The sequence below is a fragment of the Suricata suricatta genome, chromosome 3 (genome assembly GCF_006229205.1).
Source record: "Suricata suricatta isolate VVHF042 chromosome 3, meerkat_22Aug2017_6uvM2_HiC, whole genome shotgun sequence".
Lineage (NCBI taxonomy): Eukaryota > Metazoa > Chordata > Mammalia > Carnivora > Herpestidae > Suricata > Suricata suricatta.
In genome coordinates this window covers 148,909,295-148,933,125 of record NC_043702.1, presented here as the reverse complement: position 1 = coordinate 148,933,125, position 23,831 = coordinate 148,909,295, and the positions used below count along the sequence as shown (strand labels likewise).

General features: G+C 50.2%; 1 protein-coding gene across 1 annotated transcript; it reads left to right on the top strand.

Annotated features, from left to right (window-relative positions):
• Window positions 1-14,180: 14,180 nt before the first annotated feature.
• Window positions 14,181-16,384, top strand: MYOG (myogenin). The gene is made up of 3 exons (XM_029933156.1): window positions 14,181-14,666; window positions 15,402-15,483; window positions 16,097-16,384. Exons 1-3 carry the CDS (start codon window positions 14,196-14,198, stop codon window positions 16,216-16,218), a joined length of 675 nt encoding a protein of 224 aa, XP_029789016.1. The 5' UTR covers window positions 14,181-14,195; the 3' UTR covers window positions 16,219-16,384.
• Window positions 16,385-23,831: the final 7,447 nt, after the last annotated feature.

The window sequence follows — 23,831 nt, the reverse complement described above, 5'->3', positions numbered from 1 at the left end:
GTCAAGGGTCTAGATGTCTTCCACTGTCACATCACCCCTTGGTCACCTCAACAGGCAAGATCACAAGGGGTAGAACTCTGGACTAGGAACTTTGGTGTAGTTAGAAGGGGACAGGGACCTGTCAGAGCTGGAGGAGGTACAGACAGAGGCTCTGGACAATGTGTGTGTACAGGCATTATACATATGTGTGTACATGTGCGTGTATGTGTGTGTGTGTGTGTGTGTGTATGTGTGTACATCTAGGTGATCACTCAGGTGAAGGCAATGTGATTATACATAGAAGACATTACATGTATATTAAATGAATGTTTCCTGGCTCTCGAAGACAAGGCAGGCAGGCTGCTGAAGTCTAAGATGGCTTACTCACTCTGCCATCTGTCACCTTAAGCAAGTCACTTCCTTCTCTCTACTTCTCAGTTTCTCCTCTTTAAAATGAGACAGTTGGTCTAAGATATTTCCCAGCTCTGATCATCTATGCATCTGTGACTTCACTAGAGTTAGCAAGTGTGGGGGAGGGAGAAGGTTGAGGTTGTCAGAGGTCAGAAGTTAAGCTCTTGGCTATCAGCCTCCCCAGCCAAGAACCAAGCCATGACAAGGACAGCCAGTAAGAGCAAAACAAAAGAAGACAAGTCAAAATCTTGTCTCTGTTGGCTCCATGTGGCAGGGAACAAGGCCATGATCATGCCAACACCCACTCCCAGGGCTATAGGCACTGGTGCCAGGCGTGCCCGCCAACGAGTGGATGGAATGTTCCTAAATTCACGACTCTAGGAGTGAGGCTGTCTGTCTCAGAATAAGCAAATCCCCAGCTGGCTTGATGCAGCTCACCAATCCTGCAACAGCCCTTTTGAAGGTCAAGGTGTCCAGCCTCCTGTTTCAATTCATTTACAATTCTACTCCCCTCTGAATGACATCTTGACTCATCCCAGTGGTTACCACCAGCATCCAAAGGGCCAGGAATTGACCCCAGGTCACAGAACATGACAATGGAGGCCATGACATTCAGGTCAGCCCAGAGAAAGAAAAATGGCCTGAACTCTCATTCTGTGCATGGAAGGGGCTTGCTTTGATGACTTGGGCTCCATTGTTTAGCTAAGCCAATAATAATTAGTAAGTATGTAATGAATATCTACATATGTACTTGCTGAACACCTACTATATATCCACTGTAAGGAAGAGTTGCTCACCAAGTCTGAGGTAGTAGACATTAATGGAGGAGACTATCCACCACCTTTGGAGTCGGCCAGGCTAGGTTCTAATCCTGCCTCCACCTTCTATTAGTACTATTAATGAATTTCTTAACCATTCTTCTTAATAAATTTCAGACTCCTGGTCTGAAAACTGAGGTAATACCTACTTTATAGCATTATTGTAGGGACCAAATAGTTCATGTATATAAAGCCTTTATCACAGTGCCTGGTAAACAGGAAAGTCCTAAATGGTGGTGTAGTTGTTGATGATGACCTAGATAGGACAGTCACATTGTCTCCTTGGGTCAATCCTACTTTGGACCCAGGGTACTTCTCCTGACCAGCCAACACCTACCACTAGATGGAGAATTCAGTTGCCTCTCAGTTCAGGAATCCAAGAAAACACTGCTCCTCGCAGTGTGAGAGCCTCACTAGCCAACAAAGGAAACAGTCTCTTTCGAAAATCTGGTTACAGCCAAGAAATATGAGGAAGAGGCAACTGGAGACTCAGGAAGCCAGACACAGAGTTGGGAAAGCAGCCTTATTGAAAGACAAGGTTGGAGAGTCCAGTCCGGTTGGGGAAGGGCAGGTGCCTGAGTTCCTATCCCAGTCTGGCCCTCTGACCCACCTCCCAAGACCTCAACTTCCCCATCTATAAATGCAGAAAAGCAAATCATAGGCTGACAGGAGCCATGACTAGAAATCTGAAGTCAGGGCTCTGTCTCCATTGCGGAGGAGACAAGATAGAGTGAGGACAAAGAGCATGTGAGTTAGTGAATGTGTGGCTACAGGAACTCCATCAGTGGTTGGAGGGTGCAAGGTTCAGCACTTGGGGAATGAAAACAGCCTGCTGAGGAAAAGTCCACCCAACCCAACCCCTACCACCGGGAGGCCATCTGCTTTCAGATGCAGAAAAGCAAATGGGTCCTGTCTTGGGCTGGCCCAAGCCCCCACAGAAAGGGGAATGCAGACAGGCAATATGGCCCAAGAAAAACACTGCAGGCACCAGGGCCAGAGGGCAGAACACAGTGTTCCCACAGCCCACTATTCAGGGAATGCGGCAGATGGATCTGCCCCAACTCCAGGGAAGCATTTGGGACCTTGTCTCACACGGACTCACTGGAGAAGATCGTGAGGAGGGCCTGGCAATAGACAAACAAAAGAGAAGGTCGGGAAGGGCAGAGAAGCCAAGCCTGGAAGCTAAGCACAAATTTCCCAAGATCCTTTCAGAGGTTTTGAGCAGGGGATGACAAAATGCCAAAGCTGGAAGGGACCTTCCAGAACACTGAATCCAATCCCTTTGTTCCCTTTGTTTTACAGATCAGGAAACTGAGGCCCCCAGAGAAGTCAGCATAGCACAGTGGAAAGAAACTGTGGAGAGAGACATGAACTCATCATTTAAAGACTGTGATTTGATTCAGGTTCCTGAACATCTCTGAGCCTTGGGTTTCCCCAGTGTAAAACAGGGATTCTGTCAGTACTCCATATACTTTTGAGAAATGAGTGAGGTAATATACATAGACCATTTAGCACTGTGGCCAGTACACAGTAGAGGCTCAGTAAATGTTAGCTTCCATTTCTCAAGGTCACATAGGAGTTCACAGCAGAGCTAGGACTAGAATACAAATGTTCTCTCGATGAGTTATACCACATTCCTCATCCCAGCTAAAGGAAAGAGTCAAAGACAAGATATGCCTATAATGTGCCATTAGGGTGGGGTTAGGGAGGGGGTGAAATGATGTTAGAAGGCATTTTCTCATGGCCAAAGCATGGGAATGTATTACCAAGGGTTCCATTTTGGGAGCTTATTTAAGTGTGTGCCTGGGGTGGATTAAAGGCTGGAGTGAACTAAATGTCATCTCAATGACCTGTTCAGCCCACAGATGTTAGAATTCAACTTACCCAGAGCATAGCTGGTTGTACCCCTCCCTAACTCCCCACCACCCAAAGAAAGGAAACAAATATGCATTCATTCATTCATTCGTTAATTCATTCAACATTTACTGAGTATATGACATGCCCAGAGAAACAGGTTTTCTATTTAGCATTTTGCTGTGAGAAAACATTTTCCAAGATATTAAATGAATAAAAGGTCATACAATTAGTGAGCAGCAGAGTTGGGACTCAGTGCCATCTCTATCTGCTCTTTGCCCCATGCCATCCACATATGTGGCCTTCCAATGGAGAAAAAGGAATAAAGATTGTGCCAAGGGCTGATATCCTCAGTGGTGGACATGGACAGAAGGTCTTGGGACAACTTCTGGCTGGCCCCTTCCTGAGGACAGAAGTAGCCCTTGGAGGCTGCTCTGTGACCTCAATCCTGGAGCTGCTCAGCTCTCTCTGGGAGCCACCCTAGGTAGGAACCTCTGTCTAGGACTCCAAGGTTCCCTCAACAGGGACCCGCCCTGCAACATCCTCACCTGGGAGCTCTCCTGGGTCTGCCATCTTTACATCCCTGTCCTGAGTACTGAGGGACAGGCAAAGAAGGACATTCATAGCCTGAGGACAGACACAGTCCCTGTCTAATGGTGAGACATAGTCTATGTCCTCTAGGAGCCCTCGACTCATTAGGGAAGATCCAGCCCCTCTCCCCCAGAGAGCTCCCAGGACAAAAGAACAAAAGAAAAAAAACATTACCATTGCTCCCAGGAAGCTCAGTCAGATGGGGGAGACATGGACAGAAGGCAGGTTCAAGAATAATAATGGAACTAAAGTTTATTGAATACACACTGAATGCCAAGCACTTTATAAATATGAGCCCATTTAATTTATACAACAACTCTATGACACAGGTCCTGTTTTTATCCTTATTAAAAGAATTAAAAAGGAGAGGCACAGAGAGGTCAAGTCACTTAACATAAGATCACAAAGCTAAAAAGTGACAATGCCAGAAGGAAAACCCAGGTAGTCTGGCTCAGGGATCTCTCAAGGAAAAGACCAGGAAAAAGCAAGCCGCTGGGCAGTGCTGGACAGTCTGGGGATACTTTGGTTGCCATGGATTCCAGATGACTGATGATGGTGGATCTGGTCTGAGAAGGCTGCTTGAGGAGCAGAGTGTCTCGGGTCTTGCTTAGAACTGAAGACCCGAGGATAAGATTCCCGAAACTGGAGCAGAGGGCAGGCCTGGGGACATCTGGATGGGAGAGCCAGGATGGGGGCAGTAGACAGAGAACCCCTGGAGGAGGAAGACCAAGAGCACTTGTAAAGAGCTTAGATGGAACACCTATGAAAGGCCAGTGAGCCTGCCCTGAGAAAGCTGGCTGAGATAGAGGAGCCCCAACGCAGAGAGCAATTTGGGCGGGAAGAGCACAAGGAAATATCCAGTGTGAAACTTTCCACAGGGAAGGTTCTTGAGCACCAAGCCTGGGGGTGAGACTGGGGATGGAGAATGGAGAGGAGGCAAGCAGCTTGCCAATGGCTCAGCCACACACTGCCCCACCCCCACGCCCAACAGGACCCCTCAGCACAGCTCTCTTGGGTGCACCTATCTCAAATACTCTGACTAGTTGACTGTCGACTAACATACTAATCATGAGTTGGGTTTGGGCATGAGACAGCCCTGTTTCTGGTCCTAGCTTTACAGTTTACCAACTGTCTACCCTCTCTGGGCACTGGATGCAAATCTGCAAAATGCTGATGATAATAATTATCTTACGGGGATGGTTGTGAGGATTTAATGAGTTACAGTCATCTAGCACTTAGCACAGGGCTTGGCAGAAAGGACTCAATAAGTAATAATCCATGGGTTATTTAAAAGTTTCATTTCCAATTATTTGGGGATTTTCTAGAAGTCTGCTATTGGTTTCCAATTTGATTCCATTGTGGTCAGAGCACATGCTCTTTCTTGAATATGTATTTGGAAATCTATTGAGATTTTTTAGTAGCTCAGCATATGATCTACCTTGGTCAGTGTTCCATGTGTCACTTATTATTGGGTGGGAAATCCTACAGACATAGGCTGGCAAACTATAAAGTCTATAAACTATATAGTCTAGTCTATAGTAAACTATAAACTATAAAGTCTTCTATTTCCTCATTGATTTTACCTACTTGTTCTGTGAATTACCAAGAGAGAATTTTTGAAATCTCTAATTAAAATCTTGGATTTCTCTATTTCTCCTTAAGGTTTGTCATTTTTTTTTTTGTTTCATCTATTTTGAAGGTCTATTATTAAGGTGCAGGTATGACATTCAAAAATTAATATGTCTTATTGATGAACTGACCCCTTTATCATTATGTAGTATCTCTCTTTATCCCTAGTAATATTTCTTGTTCTGAAATCTACTGTGTTTCTGATACTGATATAGCCACTCTACATTTCCTTTTTTTTTAAACATTTTTTATTTTTAAGTAATCTCTACACCCAACATCAGGCTCGAACTCACAACCCCAAGATCAAGAGTCAAACGTTCCACCAACTGAACCAGCTAAGCTCCCCCACATTTCCTATGATTAGTGTTTGCATGGTATGTATATTTCCATTATTTTACTCTCAATCTTTCTGTGTCTTTACACATCAGGTTAATTCCTTATAGACTGCCTATAGTTAGATATTGCTTTTTATTCAGTCATCCTATTTACATTTAATGCAGTTATACAGTTGGGAGTAAATCTACCATCATGTAAATTGTTTTCAATTTGTCCCCTCTTCTTTTTGTTCCTCTTTGTCTCTTTTCCAGTCTTCTTCTAGATTAACTGAGCACATTTTAATATTCGAATTTATCTCTAGTATTGGCTTACTAGCTACATTTTAGTTTTTAGAAGCTCTCTAGTGTTAGCAATATGCATCTTTGACATTTCAGTCTACTCTCAAATAATATGCTACTTCACATATAATGCAGAAACCTTGTAAAAGTATCATTCTATCACCCACCTCCTATTCTCTGTGCTGTTGTTCCAATACATTCTATTTTTATATTATATGCCCTACAACACATTGTTACTATTTTTGCCTTAAATAGGCAACTACCTTTTAAATAAATTTTTAATGGGGAGGCATTTGAATCTTTTTTATATTACCCACATGGTTAGCACTTCTGATGCTCTTCATTCCTTTATGCAGATTCAAGTCTCCATCTTGGATCATTTTTCTTCTGCCTAAAGAACCTCCTTTCACATTTATTATAGTGACTATCTCCTGGTGATAAACTCTGCTAGCTATTCCCTGTCTGAAAAAAAATCTTTACTTACCTTCATTCTTGAAAGATATTTTTGTTGGATATAGAAGTCTTGGTTTGTAGTTTTTCTTTCAGCACTATAAAGATGTTGTTCTGGGGCGCCTGGTTGGCTCAGTCGGTTAAGCCTCTGACTTTGGCTCAGGTCAGATCTCACGTTCGTGGGTTTGAGCCCCACATCGGGCTCTGTGCTGACAGCTAGCTCAGAGCCTGGAGCCTGCTTCTGGTTCTGTGTCTCCCTCTCTCTCTGACCCTCCCTCTCTCATGCTCTGTCTCTCTCGGTATCAAAAATAAATAAAAACATTAAAAATTTAAAAAAAAAGATGTTGTTCTATTGTCTTCTGCTCTGTATAGTATCTGATGACAAATCAGTACTTTTTTCAACTTGATTCCCCTATATATAGTTTGCCTCTTTTTCTCTGACCACTTTTAAAATTTTCTCTTTACCACTGGTTTTTGGAAGTTTATGATGTGCCTTGGTGTGGTTTTCTTTGTGTGTATTCTTCAGAAGGGAGTTATTAAATGATTTATATTTATGAGCTTATAGTTTTCATCAAATTTGGAAATCTTTTTTTAAAGTAGGATCCACACCTAGCCTAATGCAGGGCTTGAACTCACCACTGTGAAATCAAGACCTGAGCTGAGATCAAGAGTCGGGTGCTTAACCAACTGAGCCACCCAGGTACCCCAAATTTGCACATTTGTAGTCATTATTTCTTCCAACATTTTTCTGCCTTTCTGGGACTTCAATTACATGTATGTTAGTCCACTCGATATTTTCCCACAGGTCAGTGAAACGTGCTTCATGTTATTTTCTCTGTGTTTCCTTTTGGATATTTCTATTGCTTTGTATTCAGCTTCAATGAGCTTTTTTCTGCAGTGTCTAATCTGCTATTGATATGCAATGGACTGAATGTTTGTGTTCCCTCTCAAACTCATATATTGAAGCCCTGGTCCCCAGTGTGGTGGTATTTGAAGATGGGGCTTTGGGGAGGCAATTAGGTCATGAGGGTGAGATCCTGGATTGATGAGATTAGTAGTCCCTATAAGAAGAAACACAAGAGAGCTTGATCTCTCTCTCTCTCTCTCTCTCTCTCTCTCTCTCTCTCTCTCTCTCTCCACATGCACTGAAGAAAGGCCATGTGGGCACACAGAAAGAAGGCAGCCATTTCCAAGCCAAGAAGAGAACTCTCACCAGAACCCAACCATGCTGGCACCCTGATCTCAGCCTTCCAGCCTCCAGAACTGTGAGAAAATAAATGTCTGCTGTTTAAGCCATCCTGGCTATGGTATTTTGTCATGGCAACAAAAGCAGACTAATATATAATCCTATCCAGTGAAATCGTAGTTCTTTTTTATATCTTCTAATTCTCTCTTCATTATGTTCATGTTTTTCTTTAAATCCTTAAACATACTGCGCATATTTATAATAGCTCTTTTAATGACCCTGCCTGCTAATTCTATCTTCCCTATCATTCCTGAATCTATTTCAATTGAGTGATTTCTGTATGTGGGTCACATTGAAATAAAATCTTCAGAGAGGACAAGAGTAATGGGATCAATGGGACAGGGAGACTACCCAAGTTCCCACAGTTAACAGGTGGCAAAACAACTTGTTGTTGGCAGGGAAGACATTATTCATAGTCCCCATCTTAAAAGATAGAAAAATGAAGCCAAGGAAGGGAAGAGACTTGCCTCAAACCACACAGCCTGGGACTTGGCAGAAGAGATCCTAGCCCCCACACCCAGCCACCTGACTTTCTATCCCAGAAGGCTCCCTATCTATCAAACTAGAGCCTGGGCCAGTCCTGCAGTAACCTAGGAAAAGCTGGATGTCTGAGTTCCAGAGAGGGGAATGCAGGGAGCGTCTTCCAGCACATTCTGGGAAGGGGTGGCTGTTGGGAGAGGTATTGGGGAGGAGAAGACAGAGCCAGAAGAAAAGCAAAGGCATCTCCACCCAGGCAGCAGCTGCTCCCAAATATGTCACAACTTGTCAAAGAGGCAGAAATAGAAGCTGTCCATAGAGTGGAGGGGGGTGGGGCAGCTTCTGAACCCACAGGGAGGACAGAAGCTTCTGAATCCATAGGGAGGACAGAATGGTGTGGGGTTAGAAAGGAAGAGGGCTAGGTGGGGGGGGCTAAGTCCAGGGGCGAGTATGACAAATACATGCCAGGCAGTTCTAGGTCGGCCAAATGAGTCCTGGAAACCATTTGGTTGCACTTCTGTGAGACCAAGTATGGGAGCAGAAGCAGAGATGGGAAAAGGACAAAATATCCCAAGAAACGTGTCCTCTCTGATCCTACAAGTCCATTCTTTAGGGCCAGGCCCGGTTCAGACAACTCTCCAAACAGTCCTACCCTGACCCTATGAGTACTTCAGACCCACATGCTGAGTCAGAAAAAAGAATGTCACCTCTCAAAGGGCTATTTGGGCCATTCATACCAGCACCCTGATTTACTAACATGGAAAATGAGAACCAGAGAGGAGAAACAACAGCAACGTGCCCCAACTCCTTATCCAGGCTTCCTCCTTCCACTCGCCCTTCACTTCCTCACAGTATTTGTCTTAATCCAGAGCTAAGGCCCAGCTCACAGAGGAACATGGAATACTCCTAAGAAATCCTCAGCCATATTTCCAAAGGCGCCAGGGTTCACAGTGCCACACACTCTGCCGAAATCTGGTCTGGTTATTTTTAAACCTAGCTCTGTGCTTTGTGTCCACCAATCACCTCTCCACGACCCCCACTCCCTGGGGACCCATTCCCTTCCGCCTCCAGGCCCACACCTTCCCCCATCCCAAGGCCAGAGATTCTTGATGAATGAGCCTGGGCTCTGAGCTCCAGATTCCAGGCAGGGACGGATTTCCCAGTGGTTATCTGATGCGCAGTCCTCAATGGAAACAATGTGTGGCCTCCAGAGGCCTTGTACCCCTCCCGCCCACCACTGCCCCTCACCCCTCAGCTGGGGCTCCCATCTGCATCTAGACCTCTCCTCTTGTCTCACAACCCCAGGCTTCCTTCGGTCTCTCCAGTCTAGTGTCTGTCACCCCTCTCTCCTGTCTTCTGTTCATCTCTCCACATCTCTCTGACTCCATTCGAAGCCTTAAGCAGCTCGGGTCCCCTCACTGCCTCCTACCTGAACACCATGTACTCACTTGAAGAATGTTCCTCACCTGTCAGGCTCAAGGAGGGAGATGAGGCACCAGGATTCAGCCCCAAGGCCTAAAACCAGGCCCCCTTCACACTTCTGATACTAGTGCTCTGTGCCCCCTTGGGCAAGTCACATCCCACCTTTGGGCCTCAGTCTCCCAGTGCGTAGAAGGTAGAAGGTGGACTTGCTAATCCTTAGGCTACCTCCCAGCTCTGATATTCTATGATTCTGTGACTGGTTCTCACCCTGCTCCTGCTCCCCAAATAATCCAGCTGATTTGTATGCCATGTTCATGCATCTAGGTCCTTGAAATGCACACACATTCCTGCCACCCAAGCCCCACCTAGTTCCCATCCTTAACACCCAGAGACTCAGACTAAAAAAACAAAAGGTGGGGCCTGTCTGGAGAAGCCAGAGGCCCCCGCCCTTCCAGACTCTTCTCCCTCTTGTGCCTCTATTTCCAGGCACTTGAGACTCCAGAATGGGAAACTGGCTCTGATGTTGGCCAAGCAACACGGCAGCCCAGGTCAGCCCACCTGTGAGGTCAGCAGGGACTGAAAGAGGCTAGCAGTCAGAGAGTAGGGCTGAGAGTTTAGCAGAGGGAGAGGAAGGACCCACAAGGCAGGCGAAGGGGATTTCTGGGCATTTTGAAACCCAAGCACTACCATGCAAATGAGATCAGCCCAGCAGGCAAATAGAATTGAATTGAGACAGACAGGGAGGGGACACCACCAGCTTGTCCCAGGAGCCCCCGCCAGGGATAAGGGCTTCCTCTGGAGGGAGCAGGGGATGGCTGGAGAGGCTACAGTCGGGGCAGGGGGCCCTGAGTGCCCAAGGCAGCAGGGGTGGGGATTAGGGCCCGACGCCCTGCTGTCAGGTTAGAGCTGATGGATCACCGCTGGTGCTGGAGCACAAAGGCTGTTCTGTGCTGGGCACCAATGTGTTCCCATCCATCAGAGGGCAGCCCGCATGGGGCGGATGAGTGTGCAGGGGAGGAAGGCCAAGCCCCTAGATGTGGCTGCTCGGAAGCTCGGCTAGGAAAGAGAAACAAGGTGGATAGAGGGCCAACCCCCCATCAGGGTTTTGAGGTCAGAGATAACCCGGGCCACCCTATCTTTTTGGTCCTGGGAAGGCCTGGTCTTGACATGGTCCTCAGGCACTTGGGCGGACATATGCAAGCCCATCTACAGACAGGGCTTCACTAAAACCCAGACACACAAGATCACTCTAGCCCTGCAGCCCCGCGCTCACATTTGGTTAGAAGCAAACGTTATACACACAAAGCCAAACTCTCATCAATCCCATAGTTGCTGAACCTGTTCAATGCTCTCACGCAGGTCCTCTCCCAGCCCCCAGGACTGACACAGAGTGGGTTCCTAGGGAACTGGATTCAGCCGAAGGAAGGAGAATTAATAAATTCTTTCTCTGGATTATAGTATACAACTCCTCTACCACCTAACACTTCCTACCTTGGTTAGATAACTGTGTACTCATCTTCCTTACCCAGCTGTGACTATTTGCAGGCACATGACCACATCTTATTCACATCAGTGACCCCAACACCCAGCACGAGATGTGCAATGTATGTTTCTTGATTAAAAGAGTGAATAAATATACACACACCTAGTGGGGGGGCCTGCTCTTCTATTCCCCTGGAGGCAATAATGGCCAAGGCAATAGCCTGAAAGAGAGAGGACAGGACAAAGCAAGGAAAGGGACTCATATTTATTGGGTGTTCCATGTACTGGGTGCCCTTTCATTAATTCAACCACCATTCTCCTATCACATGCGTGCACATGCGTGCACACACACACGCGCGCGCGCACACACACACACACACACACACACACATACACACCATCCCTTTTCCAGCTGAAACATGCATCCGTTCCTAGTGGAATCCATCCTCCCGCCTGAGTAGGTTGCTCGGATCTCCAGCAACTCACTCCTGGGTTATTGCGGTGGTTTTCTATGTGGTCTCTTTGCCTCAGCTTTCAAGTCCCTCCACACCCGGCTGAGCCTCCTCCCACCTTGTTGTTGTTTTAATTTAAAAACTATTTTTTTGAGAGATAGAGAAAGAGAGAGAGAGAGAGACAGAGCACAAGCAGGGAAAGGGCAGAGAGAGGGAGTCACAGAATCTGAAACAGGCTCCAGGCTCTGAACTGTCAGCACAGAGCTTGACGCAGGGCTCAAACTCACAAACTACGAGATCATAGCCTGAGCTGAAGTAGGACGCTAACTGACTGAGCCACTCAGGCGCCCCATGGGCCTCCTCCCATCTTTACACACTTGTCCAATGGCCCACTTACTGGACCCCGAGTGTGATACAAACCCTCCACCAAATGCCCCCTTCCTCTCTTCTCATGTAAATCTCACCTGTTCTCCAAGACCCAGCCCAGTCCCCTCCTCCTCCTCAAGCCTTCCATAGAGATCCAGACTTGGTGATTCTGACTTTCTATAAACTCCTGAAACACGCGGTGGGTGAGCCCACTCATTGGCAATTGATCATGGCCCCTATGTTTACTGCTGAGTTAAAATAGCTCTCTCTCACATTATAATTTAACATTCACGTTTCAGTGTCCATGCTTGCCAACCAGATAGTAAGATCCTGGAAATCAGAACCAGCCCAGCTCTCCTGCTTCCATTTTTAGAGGATGTGAACACACTGTTTAGGGGCAAGGCAGATTGGATCCCAAAAGGACAAAATGACGCAACCTTTCGGTTTCCACAGTAACTTCAACATCATTCTTTTCCCAAGGCTCATAGGACTGGAGTGTAAACTGAGGCCAGGTTTTTCTTTGCTTGGCAGGATGTGTGTTAGAAATAGAAATTCTTCTTCAACCCAGCTGGTCAGGGTCAAAGCAGGGTTTAGAACCCAGAGCCCCCAGGCTGCCACACTGGTAAGGCCAAGAACCCAGTGAATACCCCATTATTTTCCTTAACACGGGTGGGGGTTTTTAGTGTCCAGCTACAACCCCTCCTCATCACTGTTCCCTACCCCGAACAGACACCAGCATTTTCCTGGCTCCTCACCATAGACCACAAGCAATCCAGGTCCGTCAAGCCCCCTTCGGATCTCACCCCCCCCACCCCGAGAAACCCTCTCTGAGTGCCAGCACCAGCACAGTACTTCCTCCTTTTATTGTCCTTGCCCCTGGTTGGAACTTATAACATCAATCTCAGATGTCAGGTGGAGGATGGATCAGACTTAGTCCACAAGGAAAAATGGGGACCGAAGAATAAAAGAGGAAGCAGATGGCAGTTCAAGACCGAGAAAGCCTCCCTGTGGCCAGAGCTGCACATCAGTGGGGCAGGTTGCCTCGTGAGGTCAGTAGCAGCTGGACAATGGCCACCTGTGAAGGGGACTGAGGCGTCACGGGTTGGGTTGAACTAGATGACCACAGTGGTCTACTCATGGTAAGGTCCTTGAGGGTAGAGGCCCTGCCTGGGGCGTCCCTGTGACCAACCCCTCAGCCCAAAGACTGAGCACAGCTCACAGCAGTGCAAGCACCGGTCCTCTCGGACCCCAAACTCTGCTGAGAGGTGACCAGGGACTGAGAAGATGGGAAATTCAGGAGTCCCTCCCTCCTCCCCCTGACATTTGAGACCTACATGCTACGTGTAAAACTGATGGCTTCGACGGGAAGATGTGGAACAACCAAGACAGGAGGTCAAGAAGAAGGGAGATTCAAAGTGCATCTGGAGGGTTCTGCTTTCTCTCCCTCGCACTCCACCCACTCAGGAAAAGCTTGGTGTCCCAACGGGGCAGGAAACAGAGTTGAAGAGGCAACACAAAAATGATCCAGAGGGAGAGAGGGAAAAGACAGAAGTTTTAATAGATCTTGACCTTGCCAATGAGGGAAAGGTGTACCCTGTTACTTCTAATTCTTGCTCTGCCCCTCACCAGCCAAGTTAAAGGGAAAACCTCTACTGACCCTGCTAAAAAGACCAAAAAAATTCCTCTTGCCTCAATTTCCCCATCACAGGAGACCCAAACAACATAAGGTGTCAAGGCTGCTGTGGAAACCCAGAAGTTGAAGCCATTTGACCCTCCAGGTTTCAATCCTTCTTACCCGTGGACATTGAGCCCACACACATGCCCCAAATTTGAAGCAATCTCATGCTTCTGACTGATGGAGCCTGCTTAAGGTGCTGTCTGGAAGCAGGGGAATGGATACTTTGACTTCTTAAGGCCCCTTCCAGCCTGAACCCTGCCCTTCCTTGTTCCCTCTCTTCAACACCCTCCCCCGCTCCTTACTTCTTTGAGACTAGCAAGGAGAGAGCAGGCAGGCCGCCCAGCTAGGAGTAATTGAAAGGAGCAGATGAGAGGAGAATGTGTGTCCTCCCCCACCTCCCCTGCCCCACGGGGGCTGCTGAGAAATGAAAACTAATCAAATTACACCGACGGCCTCCCTCCCAGTGCACAGGAGCCGGCCCGGGCTGGGGCAGGCGGGCTGGGTGGGGTGGGGGCTGGGGGGAGAGGGAAGGGGAATCACATCTAATCCACTGTAAACGTCTTGATGTGCAGCAACAGCTTAGGGGGGGCTCAGGTTTCTGCGGCATTGGCTATATTTATCTCTGGTCCCATGCCAGCAGGAAGGGTTTAAATGGCACCCAGCAGTTGGCGTGAGGGGCTGCAGGAGCCTGGGGGCCAGTGGCAGGAACAAGTCTTTTCCGACCCCATGGAGCTATATGAGACATCCCCCTACTTCTACCAGGAACCCCACTTCTATGACGGGGAGAACTACCTGCCTGTCCACCTCCCGGCCTTTGAGCCGCCAGGCTATGAGCGGACTGAGCTCAGTCTGAGCCCCGAGGCCCGAGGTCCCCTCGAAGACAAGGGGCTGGGGACCCCCGAGCACTGCCTGGGTCAGTGCCTGCCGTGGGCGTGCAAGGTGTGTAAGAGGAAGTCAGTGTCCGTGGACCGGCGGCGTGCAGCCACACTGAGGGAGAAGCGCAGGCTCAAGAAGGTGAATGAGGCCTTTGAGGCTCTGAAGAGGAGCACCTTGCTCAACCCCAACCAGCGGCTGCCCAAGGTGGAGATCCTGCGCAGCGCCATCCAGTACATCGAGCGCCTGCAGGCCCTGCTCAGCTCCCTCAACCAGGAAGAGCGTGACCTCCGGTACCGGGGCGGGGGCGGGCCCCAGCCAGGGGTAAGTGGCCATCCCACCCAACTGCCCCAGGGGGAGGGAGCACAGGAGGCACCCGGACGGCTTCAGGCCCCCAGTGCAGGGGTTTGGTCGGAGGGTTGGAGCAGGTGGGGTCTTGGGGGCTGCGGAAACACATCCTTCCTCAGAGCCAGGCAGTCAGGTTAACCTCCTGTGTCCCTCTGTCCTTTCAGGCCAAGCTAAAGGACACAGGGAGAAGCGGATGTGGAGGGGGATGGCAGAGAACTGAAGGAGGGATCCAAGAGCAAGTCCAGAGTCAGTCGGGGGGAGTGAGGATTAATCCCAGCGCCCAGGGATAGGGTCTAAAAGTAAGGCCAGGTGCCGCTTTGCCCCTCCACCCCATCGTGAGTGTGACTGAGCAGAGAGAACACCTACCCAGTGTTTCTCAAGAACCCCAGCGGGGCCTGCACCTGCTTCCTTCACCTTTACTGTGGGACCAAAAAAGCCAGGGATTCCTTTAAGCCAGGTGTCCTATGAGGACAGTCACCACCCAGAATGGAGGACAGGAAAGGCCTGGAAGCAGGGGCCCTGTCGCCAGGCAGGGGGCATGAAAGTTGCTGATGGTGAAGATCCTGAGGCTGGAGGTGCCCCGGTGCTGACAGGCAACCTGTGGCCCACCCTCCAGCCCCACAAGGGGAGCTTTTGCTCATTGGAACTGGACAGACAGACACCATCAAGAATGGCCATGCTCTGACCTTGGGCCTTCACCCTGTCTTGCAGGTGCCCAGTGAATGCAGCTCCCACAGCGCCTCCTGCAGTCCAGAGTGGGGCAGCACCCTGGAGTTCGGTCCCAACACAGGGGGTAAGTGAGACCTGGACCCTCATAACCTTGGATCGACCCCATCAGCCTGTCTCTGGGCCCAGTTGACTCCTTTTACCTTACTTCTTGCTCCAGTCCTCTGCCTTTGGCTTCTCCAGGAAACTGCTGATCCCGGGGCCCCAAATGATGGGCTGCGAGGCCCTGTGCCTCCCTGAGACCTTGACCAGCTAAGGAGCCATCTAGGCCTCCTGCAGCTCCCCGGCCAATGCCTGGTGCCTGACCTTCTCCATAGAGAGGGAAATGTCCCTGCCCCAGGGGTCCCTGGGAATTGCTGAGTCAGTGCAGCAAAACTGGGCCAGCAAAGGACAGTCCCAGTCTCCCAGGCTACGCCGTCCTGGCTCCACTTCAGAGTAGCTGCTTTCAAATCCTAACCCCACTAGGGGAGCTCAGAGAGAAGGCGCATGTGTTCAGTGTTCACACACACGCACATGCACGGCAGTGGGAAAAGCATGGGCTAAGGGGTAGGATTCTTGAGTTTGGCTCACTCATCTGTCCTGGGAGAACTGTACCACCCCTACAGACCCCTCATTCCTTGTCCAAGGTCTTGAAACTCCCTTCATCACCCAGATGACATCCTCCCACCTTCTCCTTCCAGATCATCTGCTCACAGCTGACCCCACGGACGCCCACAACCTGCACTCTCTCACCTCCATTGTGGACAGCATCACAGTGGAAGACGTCTCTGTGGCCTTCCCAGATGAAACCATGCCTAACTGAGATTGTCTGCCAGGCCGGGCATCCGTGAGAGCCCCCTCGGTGGCCACAGATGCCACCGCCTCTGCTGTGGGGAGGGCATCCTCGGCCAGGCTGTTCTGAGGCCAGAGGGCCAGTGCTGGGACTGCCAGGTGCCAGACTATACCCTTCCTCATCCATGTAAGCTTAACTCACCACCCAGAGAAGGAAGGGATGCTCTCATTTAGCTGACTCCTTACAGCAAGAAGCATCCCATTTCCGGGATAATAAAGCAGGGGACCAGAGTGCCCCTCATGTGTGCCCTGTCTCAGGGGGCAAACTCAGGAGCTTCCCTTAGTTCATAGCATGGCCTCCAATTCCACCCCCTCAAAAGAAACTGTTTGAGAGACGATGACAGTGTCCTGCCCAGGACAGGCTGTGTCCACCTCCTGTTCTTGTCTCTTCCTGATGCCAGGGGCCAGGCTGGGCCTGCCCTGAATGGAGGGAGGAAGCAAGGGAGAGGAACAAGCCTCTGTTCCCAAGTCCCTGGGGGGCCAAGCTTTTGCAGTGAATATTGGGAACCTTCCAGTAGTTTTATGTTTTGTGTTGTTTGTAAAGCTGCCATCTGACCAAGGTCTCCTGTGCACCAGTTGCCGGGGACAGGCAGGGAGGGGGGCAGGGGCTCTTGGGGGTGATTTCTTTTCTTAACTAAGCATTGTGTGGTTTTGCCATTGTTTTGTATTTTTTTTTTTTTTGCTAACTTATTTGGATTTCTTTTTTAAAAAATGAATAAAGACTGAATGCTAGAAGAATGTCTGTGATGATGTGGAGGGAGGGGGTGCCCGCCACCTCTGCTCCTTCCCCTCAGTGGGGCAGACACACTCCCGGGGCGCAGGCCTGATAAAAATTGGAGCTGATGGGGCTCTAAAAGCAGCCGAGGCACTATCTTGCTGCTGGTCACCAGGTGCTGGGAGCCCCCCCCCCCCCCCCACTGTTTACTATGCTGAAGGGAGCTGGGTGTGGTCCACAGGCTGGGTGAAGGCCAGATGGACAGACACCTTGTGAGACGTGGAGGAAACCCCGGCAAGCATTCTGTGGCACTCTCTCTTACTCACGGACACTGCGACGGTCTATGTGCGCCATCTTAAATCCCAGGGGGCCATTCCAATTAATGAGCATGCTCTGTGCCCAGCGCTCAGCCCACAACCAGCAGGCAGGGTGGTAGGGTGGGAATTCGTGGGTTTTCCCCTCCCTAATCCCTGCCTCTCCTCTGGTGTGACGTTACCAGGAGCGCTGCAGGAACATGCAAGGTGGTTAAATCAGCACAATTGGGGTCAGACCCTGTCACTTCCTCACAGGCCAACCAGCATGACCCCTCACCAAACCCTTCCTTCCGCTCCTCCAGGCTGAGGAGGATTCTGGCCGGTGGCCACAGCTCAGAGGATGACGACAGTTCTGCCGGGGGTGAGGGGAGGGCCTCACAAAGAACAATCAGAGGGAGACAAGCTGGGGTTTTCTTCATATGGGATGCTATCTTCCAACTCCCAGCTGAGGGGAGAAGGTGGGTGGAGAACAGAGAAGATTCTGGACAGAAATTGCTTAAGGACTAGCTGGGGAGGTAGCAGGAGCTAGAATCTGAGTGGATCATGAACATCTACTAGAAATGTTATTAATTACAACTGCTTTAGGCTAAACTTGTCTGATTTATTGCAAAATACATTATACATTTCAGAATCATTACAGAAGTCTGGGGATTCACAGCGTGGTACGCTGTAGCCCCCACCCAATTCTTCAGGGCCCTCAACAATGGACTTAACCCTGTTTTACCTACCAGGTTCTGTGTCCCATTCTGCAGGGTACCCCTGGGCTCAGCTGGGCCATCTCCCCTGCATCTGCCCTCCTGACTTGCTCCTGAAGAGGGCAGTCAGCTCTTGGCTCCCAGAGTTTCTCCAGAAACTCCGCCTAAGGAAGAGAAGAGGGATGCCTCAGAGCAGGCTCACAGACCCAGGTGAGGGTGCTGAAGGGAGCAGCTCCCCACCTGGGTTGCATTTGACCCAACCAACCAGTCAGGGTTGGGCCTACTGGAAGTCACAAACTGGCCTAAGCTACCCCAACTGTGGGATTATCTTCTTGAGCTGTGTCACTGTGTTTACGGTCTTACCACCTTGGAAGGGCGGAAGAGGAATACCAATGTCAACTCTTAGCTCCCCCTGCCTCACTGCCCTTGGAGACGGGGAGAGCCACAAGCCTGAGTACAACACCTTGGTTCTCAAATGTACCTTCACTCCCTTACTATTCACTGAAAATACCGAACTACACATCCAAGGGGGAATCTGCTCCCCTCAAGTTCATTACCTCTGTCCCTGGCACCTCCCAAGCACCTGAGTGGATACAATCCCACTACCTTCAGTTGACTTGCTTCTCACTGGAGGTTTGGGGTGGCCATGAAGGGAGCTCATCTCTACCACAGAGCTGGTAGGCTCTGCCGTGGCCATACATATTTGGTTAAGTTTATTCTTCTCTACCTATCATGTCAACTGGAAACTGAAGTTCATATTCATAACCTGGTAAGAATAAACAGTCCTCAGCAAAGGCCATCAGGATCGATGGTTCCCATCGTCAGAGGTGACCATTGTCTACTCATTTCTTCTCAATCTTTAAGTCCATAAGCCTTCCACCAGAGAAGCAAGCTGCTGGAATCTCACAGGTGTGAATAGCGAACATTGCCATATGGGAGCCCCAACCTCACTCGTTACGTGCACAGAATACGCAATTGTCATCGATGCACTGGGCCTTTCTTAAAACAAATGCTTAGGCTTCGCAATTAAATTACAGGTAAGACCAATTAGTGAATGAGTGGCAGTTCTTTAGGTAAATTAGCTTCATCCAGTCTCCAGTGGAAGTACCTGCAATAAATCAAACCAGGTTAATCAAATGTTACCTAACAGTGGACTCCAGGGAATGCGCTTGAACGGAAAGCAGAATTACTTGGAATTGGCACACCAGTTGTCAGAGTGACAGGAACTTCTTAGGGTGTTTAGATAATTAGTGTGAATTTCAAGTACTATTTTGCTTCGAGCACTATTTGTGGCTTAGGTATCTAACTTCTCAAGGTAATCTATCTGGCAAAGTGGAAAACATTTTAAGTGCTGCACCTGGAGTAGGAGATGGAAGGGGGACCATGGAGGGGAGAGGAGAGGCGTCCCCTCAGCTCAGGTATCTGTTTCATGGATAAAACTCTACCCCCAAGATGTCACCCTCCTTGGACCTGTCTGACTTCCTGGTTTCTGGCCTCCAGGCTGGGGCAGAGATGGCCTGGAGGTGGTCCAAACTCAGGAGAGACTAAAGGTTCCAGGTGAGGCTGGGGTCTTGACTAAGGACCCCCTGTCCAGGCCCAGATGGGAACCCCAATCCCTACCCCATGGCAATTTGGGCTGTGTCTCACCCTTCAGCCACAGGCACCAGACCCAGACTCTATGCCTCTCTCTCTTCTCAGAACATTGCCTAGGGGAGGCAAAGGAAAGTGTTCTAGGCAAGAAACTAGAATCTTCTTTCTTTTCCATAAATGCTGACAGAAACATGACTCAGGGGTCTCATCTCAAGCTCAGCAGGTCTACAGGGAAACTCATTTCCACATAAGCCCGCTCCTTCCACATTCCCCATCTCAGTGGATGGCAACACTGGGTCACAGTTTTCCATCCAAAAAAAGAAGTTTTTCTGAATTCCTTCAGAGCTCATCCTGTGGCCAGCTGGTCACCAAGGCTGGTCATGGAGTGGGGGGTAGGGGCCCCCCAGAGGCGTGTGAACATTAGTCCAGCATGTTCCCTCACTGTGTGCCCTCTCTGGGTCACAGGTTGCCTTGTCCTCATGCCCTGTCACGTGTGCCCGCAGACTCTGCCATCCAGTACCATCAGTGACTGGGAAGCCATCAGCCTTGGGAAGGATGCGGTGTTTTACACTGCTCTCAGGGAGTTCACAATTTAGCGGAGAAGAAACACAGTCCAAAGGAGAACATAGAACCAAGCACCACAGGAGTGTGGGCTTGGAAACTGAGCCACCCGGGCACTCCAGTATGAGTGTGGGTTTGGGAAAAGGAGCTGCGGGAGGCTTAGCCAAGGGGCAGAGGCTTGAGCTGACTTAAAAGAGAAGAACACCCCCAAATAAATAAGTAATAATAATAATAAAGTAAAAAAAAAATAAAAAGAGAGAGGGAAGCAAGTAACATTTAGTAAGTGGTAAGCGCTCCTGAAACCAGGTCAGAACTTTTAACATACATGAGGGCAATGCAGTCAGAAGACCTAGCTTTACATGCGTGTTGAAGTTTAGGACAGGGTACCGCACTAGCTTTGGGACCTACGTCTGTCCCTCACCAGCTGTGTGGTCTCAGCCTTGGCAATCTTCTGTTCTGCAAGATGGCGATGGTAACGCAGCACAGGGTCGTGAGGGCTAAGCGAGCGAATACATTGAGCATGCTTAGAACAGCGTCTGGCACACCACAGTTCTCAGTAGTGTTGGGCTTTATTTAATCATCATCCTCCTAAGGACCCTCTGAGATCAGGTTGGTTCATTTATTCTCTAGAGTGTGTCTATCGGGGGGATACGGAGATCAAGAAGACAGACCCAATGGGGGAAGAGACAAGGAGAGCCACACAGCACGGTGACTTGCAGAGTGCCAGCGATCAAAGGGTTGTCACTTCTCCAGTTCTGCTGGGGAGGGGCTGGTCATGCCTCCCAGGTGAGGCTCCAAGTGGGTCTGGAAGGCTCACAGCTGCAAAGGCCAGATGTACTCTGGCTGCTTTCTGATGATGGGCCCCAAGGGGACACAGGTTTCTGAGGTTGGTGGACTCAGAATGGTGACAGGAGGGGGAGAGACCCGGAGCCAAGTCACACACAGGCAGCCTGTGATGCCACGTGGAGAGGACAGGCCTCTGACCCACAGGCCTCAGGGGTTGCTGCGATGTGAGCCCAGGGGTGATCCCAAGCAGGGTGCCCATAGCAGTGGCAGCCCTGGGGGCTGAGGGAAAGGCCACAAGGTGGGGGAGCGTGACCAGGTGAGTAGAGAGGGAGAAGAAGGAATAAATCAGGTCTAGCATCAGGGCTCCTCATTCCTTTTCCTCAACTCCCCTGCAACAAGCAACCTGAACATAACCTTAGCACCCCGTGGTTATGTAAGTAAACAGACGGCTACTGACTGTGTGTTTTTACAACTCGGTTGATTTTCCAGAGGAGCACCGCCCTCAGGACTGTGGAAGGAGCTGGACGTGTCCGCTGAACTCTAAGTGGAAAAAAGACCAGAGCCGTGTGTAGGTTGTTTTAAACCACCAGGTTGTTTATTGGTGCGTACACACTCACACTCATACACCCCCGTACATCCATTCCTGATGCACTGGGCCCTTACAGTACCGAGAAGGGAAGTGATAAGATACAGGAGGCTGGTGAGGGGGCTTTGGGTCACTGGTGACTCTCCAGATAAAAAATACATGGACCGTGAGGCAAGGGTTACACCAAGACAACAGCCTTCCATCACTGAATGGACAAGTTCTCCTGTCCATCACCTCCCTGCAATACCTCCCCAGATGCCCTGAAGAGACCCAGGTACATGGCCAACCATGACAGGGTCAAGTTGTAGAGGAGAAGATGGGGCTGCATCTCCTACTTAGCTAGTCCATCAAAAGTCCCCTGACGCAGTCAGATGGCTGTGTGATCCCCAACTCCACCAATCTTAGGAATCTGGGGTTCCCCATAACCTTAACATCCATTACCCTAGGGGCTCTTTCTCTCCATCCAACTCATGTTCTGCTCAAGAAGGCCTTCGTTTGCAGCAGCCTGATGGACAGGGAGGGCAAGGAACAACCAGGGAAAACAAGGGCAGGTGGGTGTCTTGCCCCCACCTAGGGGAGCCCACCTGCCCTGCCACTGGTGGACCTCTGCTCTACCGAGAAACAGCAGAGGGCTCTGAGCCCTGGCGTTGCCTCAGGCTCCATCACTCCTGTGGGCCAGGGTGCTCTGACCTACTATCCCACCTGCTCGCCGAGCCCCTGCTCAGAACCCAAGTCGATCAGGTTGCAAACCAGCTGCTCAGCCACCTGTAGGACAGGAACTGGCGCCTCTCCAGGAAACATGCTCCAGACACGTGTCCTCTCCTCTCACTTGGATGAAGCCCTGAGTTCCATCAACACCCCCCTGAACTTGGGTCCCAAACATGTCCAGGCATTTTGGCAGGATGTGAGGAAGTGGATTAAGACAGGTTTCTTGGGAATGACATTCTGACCAAACCAGGTCTGCCTCAGCCCCGGCGGCCACCGTGCTGCTGAGGAAAGCAATGAAAATGGGGGAAGCTGGGTGGGTCTCAGGAATTTCTGGAGGAGGCCCTGCACACTGAGTGCGCCCTGGGCAAGGGCTGGCTGATTTAGGCGCAAGCAGGAGAGCGAAGACCTTCATCAACACCGGCTTTCCTGGACCAGGGATATTATGACTCACTAAAGGGGAAGCTTTCTTTTCTTCCCAAGAGATCAGGGAAAGAGAACCCCTGACTACCTTTTCCCCAAATCTGATTTGCAGGTCGGTGTATCTTCAATCCACCCACTCTTAGGAGCTGGATTACTAAAGTGGGGCAGAGGAGGACAGCAAGGGAGGGATGCTGACCAGAGTAGACAGTGCACGGGTATCTCTCTTCTTCTGGCCCAGAGCCAGGACGGCACACAAGCCCCCGCCCAGCCCCAGCAGCAACTCCACCCTACTGCTGGGGCCGCAGGCCTACTACTCTTTGGGCTTAAGCCTACCCCAGGCCATTGGCTCTCTGTCCGGCTGACCTGCCTGCACTCCTTACTGGTTGTGAGGGCTGAGAGTGTCCCCATCCTCACTCTTGGCCCAAATCTCAGGGGCCCATTTCTCTGAGTCTTCCCCAATTCACACTTGAGATTCATCTTAAGCAAAAGCCCAGATTCACCCCCTTAGCCTTCCTTCTCCCCAGCCTCACCATCTGGAGGAGAATGGGGCTTTCTGCAGCCCCCCCCCCGGCCCCCAAAGAGCTTCTGGAGACAGGAGCTGCCATTGTGCAGATGAGGTGGGAAAAGGGGGTGATGCTGGGGGTGCCCAAACCAGAGGTCAGACAACCAAGATGTGCACAGGGACCAGAAGGCCCAAAAAAAGCCTGAGCAAGGCAGAGTCTGAAGTGCCATTTTCTTGGAAGAGCCATCCTCAGCCCTCGGCACGGGCATCCAGGTCTCTGGTGGAGGTCGCAGTCCAGACCAGGTGAGGCCCAGAAGAGAGAGGGCGAAGTCACAACCCCGCCTGGGCTGCTGCTGTCCTGTCCCTTTTGCAGAATCCCAAGCACGGACAACCTAGAGTCCCAGCCACAGCCACAACAGACTTACAAAGGACACACGGTGGGACTCAGGGTAGTGGGATGCCGAGGAGGCGGACGAGTATATTCTGAGATCCAGGGCAACTGGAAAGTCACGATGAGACTGGGAGCCGTGAGAGGACCAGGGAACGAGCAGGAGGGGCCAGGGCCAGCTGAGCCTGTGAAGCCCAGCGGGAGGACGCTGGCCCTGGGGGCCGTGGCTAGTCCCGGAAGGCAGAGAGCATGTGTCCGTAGAGATAGTGGGAGCGAGCTGAGTGAGAGAGACAGAGAGAGAGAGATGCATTGCGCAGTG